The sequence below is a fragment of the Entamoeba nuttalli genome (genome assembly GCF_000257125.1).
Source record: "Entamoeba nuttalli P19 unplaced genomic scaffold asmbl_4929, whole genome shotgun sequence".
NCBI classification, from domain to species: domain Eukaryota; phylum Evosea; order Mastigamoebida; family Endamoebidae; genus Entamoeba; species Entamoeba nuttalli.
In genome coordinates this window covers 1-2,699 of record NW_008577132.1, presented here as the reverse complement: position 1 = coordinate 2,699, position 2,699 = coordinate 1, and the positions used below count along the sequence as shown (strand labels likewise).

At 27.2% G+C, this 2,699-nt stretch overlaps 1 protein-coding gene across 1 annotated transcript; it reads right to left on the bottom strand.

Annotated features, from left to right (window-relative positions):
* Positions 1–111: 111 nt before the first annotated feature.
* Positions 112–2,547, bottom strand: ENU1_116120 (hypothetical protein; the record flags this gene model as incomplete). The annotated part of the gene is made up of 1 exon (XM_008859696.1): positions 112–2,547. The coding sequence occupies one exon, from the start codon at positions 2,545–2,547 to the stop codon at positions 112–114; it is 2,436 nt and encodes an 811-aa protein (XP_008857918.1).
* Between the last annotated feature and the right edge of the window lie 152 nt (positions 2,548–2,699).

Below are 2,699 nucleotides of genomic sequence, written 5' to 3'. Positions count from 1 at the left end.
TTTTTTTTTTAAGTTCTTTCTTTTAACAAAATGGTTTTTGTTTCTACCTTTTTAAACTATTTGACTAACAAAAAATTAAATACCAAAAAATTTCTTATTTTTGTTATATATTTAATATATAGTTCCTTTAATTATTTCACTAAATACTTTCTTCCAATCAAATAATTGTTGAGGTGAGAAAAAGATTATATCTGAAGATTCTCCATCAACCGTAAATATTGCTTTATTGTTTCTTTCACTTTGCATTACACCAATTAATTCCATCTTAGTCACATCAAACACTTGATTTATTTTATAACCTTTATCCATTTTTGTGAGGAATATAAGATTATTATCAACTAAAACCATTGTAACCCAATATAATCCATGATACCTCAACAACACTTTCTCAAACTTCTTAACAGTAGCATTATATTCATTACTTATTTTCTTTAATGAAACTGAAAGGTAATTAATATTGACATTTTCAATGATAGTTTTCATTGCTCCTTGTCCTACACTCATTTTTTCTTTACAATTTTTTATGAGTTGAATATATGGAGAATATTTGTGGGTGTATATAAGAATATCAAAATAGTCATGAAGCATTCTAATATGTTGATATACAATTGCCATCACATCAAATACCTGCATTCCTTCTTTTTCATATGCATCAACTAATTCAGCTATTTTTATTGGATATTCAAATGTATTTCTATCTTGTGCATTGATAAAGATTGCATATGTTTTATACAAAGCATTACTTGATAATCCATCCAAGTATTTTTCTAAAAATGTATCAAACTTTGAACCAACAGGAATATTTTCTTGAATTTGACCAATAATTGCTTGAATTTTTTCAATGACATTAAAATATGTTTGTTTTTCTGATGTACTGCATATTTCACTTGATGGATCAATTAATCCACTAACAAACTGGTCAATAATATTCAAATATTTTTGTTCTGATTTAAAGACATATGTTTCTGTGTTTTTCTTAATAATAGTATTTAATTGATGAGAGTAGAATTCTTCCAAATCTTGCATTTCAATCCCACTCATTTGAATAATCTCTATTCTTGGTTTAGGTAATACTTCGTTACAATGTTCTACTGATTCTGACACATTCAAGTACATGTCCAAATTTAGTGTTTCAACATTGTCAAATCGTAAACTACTAATATCAAAGTCTTTGTTATATTGTTGAACAAAGAAATTTTGTTTAGTTTTTAAAACAACAATTCGGTTATTAATCAATTTCCCTTCTTGACTTGTTTCGTCAATGTGTTGTAATCTGTATTTATAAACATTAATTACTCTTCCTAAAAATTCATGTGCTTCATATTGTTCTTGAGAATTAGGTTCATTAATTGAATTTATACGATTGCGATATGTTTTGATTCTTGTTATAATTGTAGTACCAGGCTCTTTCACACGATCAACAACTTGGTTTTTCAAAATGTCTTCAATAGTCTCATCGAGTTTAAATAATATGAATTCTTCTAGTATCTTTTCATTTGTACTGATATTCAATAATGTATTCATTATCACAATAACCACTTTTTGTTCTAATGACTCTGGGTATTTCTGAAGAATTTTTCTGATATATGACACTAATCCTATTCCTGTAAATTCCTCAATATATTTATGGTTTTCAGTCATTGATTGTATCAATAATATAATTGAAGTGATTGTTTTGATGTCTTGTTCAGCTAATAACGGTATCACCAAAGGAAGAACTCCACTTTTAATTATATCTTCTTGTACCTCTTCTGCATATGATAAATGGACAATAAATTTAATGAATGCTGTCTTCATTTCTAATGAACCATATGTAAGAATGGAATATCCATGTTTTAGTATGTCATTGTCAATAGCTTCTTTGGCAATTGTAACTCTGGAAGAATCATCACATCCTTTAAACAAGGCAGTAAGTACTTCAATGAGTGACATTTTCTCATTAGAGTTAGGAGTAAATAAAGCTAAGTTGATGTATTTCATACATTTAAATTGAATAAAACAATTTGAAGTTTCTTTTGTTGTTAGAATCCTTTTTAATAATTGAACACTAAGAGAGATGTATTGAGTTGTAGTTAATTTACATAAAGGCTCAATAAGTTCAATTAATGTCTCATTGACGGGTAATTGATTTAATACTTCTAATGCAAGTTGGTGTGTTCCAATTAATGTATGGTCATTTAATAACATACTAAATGACATTGCTAAATTAGTCTTTGGATTCATTAATAAATCACTGTATTCAATAGGTACAGTTTGAAGCATTTGATAGATAAAACTTAATAATAAATTGATAATCGAAGTACAATCACCAATGGGTTTCGTTTGAAGTGGATAGAGATACATTGCTGGGTTTACTTTGAGTAGTAATTGCACAAATGGTGGACGGGTTATTCCGTCATGTAAAAATTGATATCCTCTATTAATATCTGTTGGTGATCCATGAATTAATTCATTGACTTTCTTAATAAGTCCAAGTTCTTTATCTGATAATGGTTCTAACACAAATTGTTTTACATTAGATGCAATTTCAAGTGAGTCTAAATCCATTTTATTAAATGTTTTTATCAAAGTTCCATTTCAAGTTCGTTCAGAGTGTAAAACAATTTTATGTACTTCAAATATAACAAAAATAATTATTTGTGTTATTTATGTCTTTATTTATTTCCGTTTTGAGAATCACATGAATGTTTCTTTCTTTC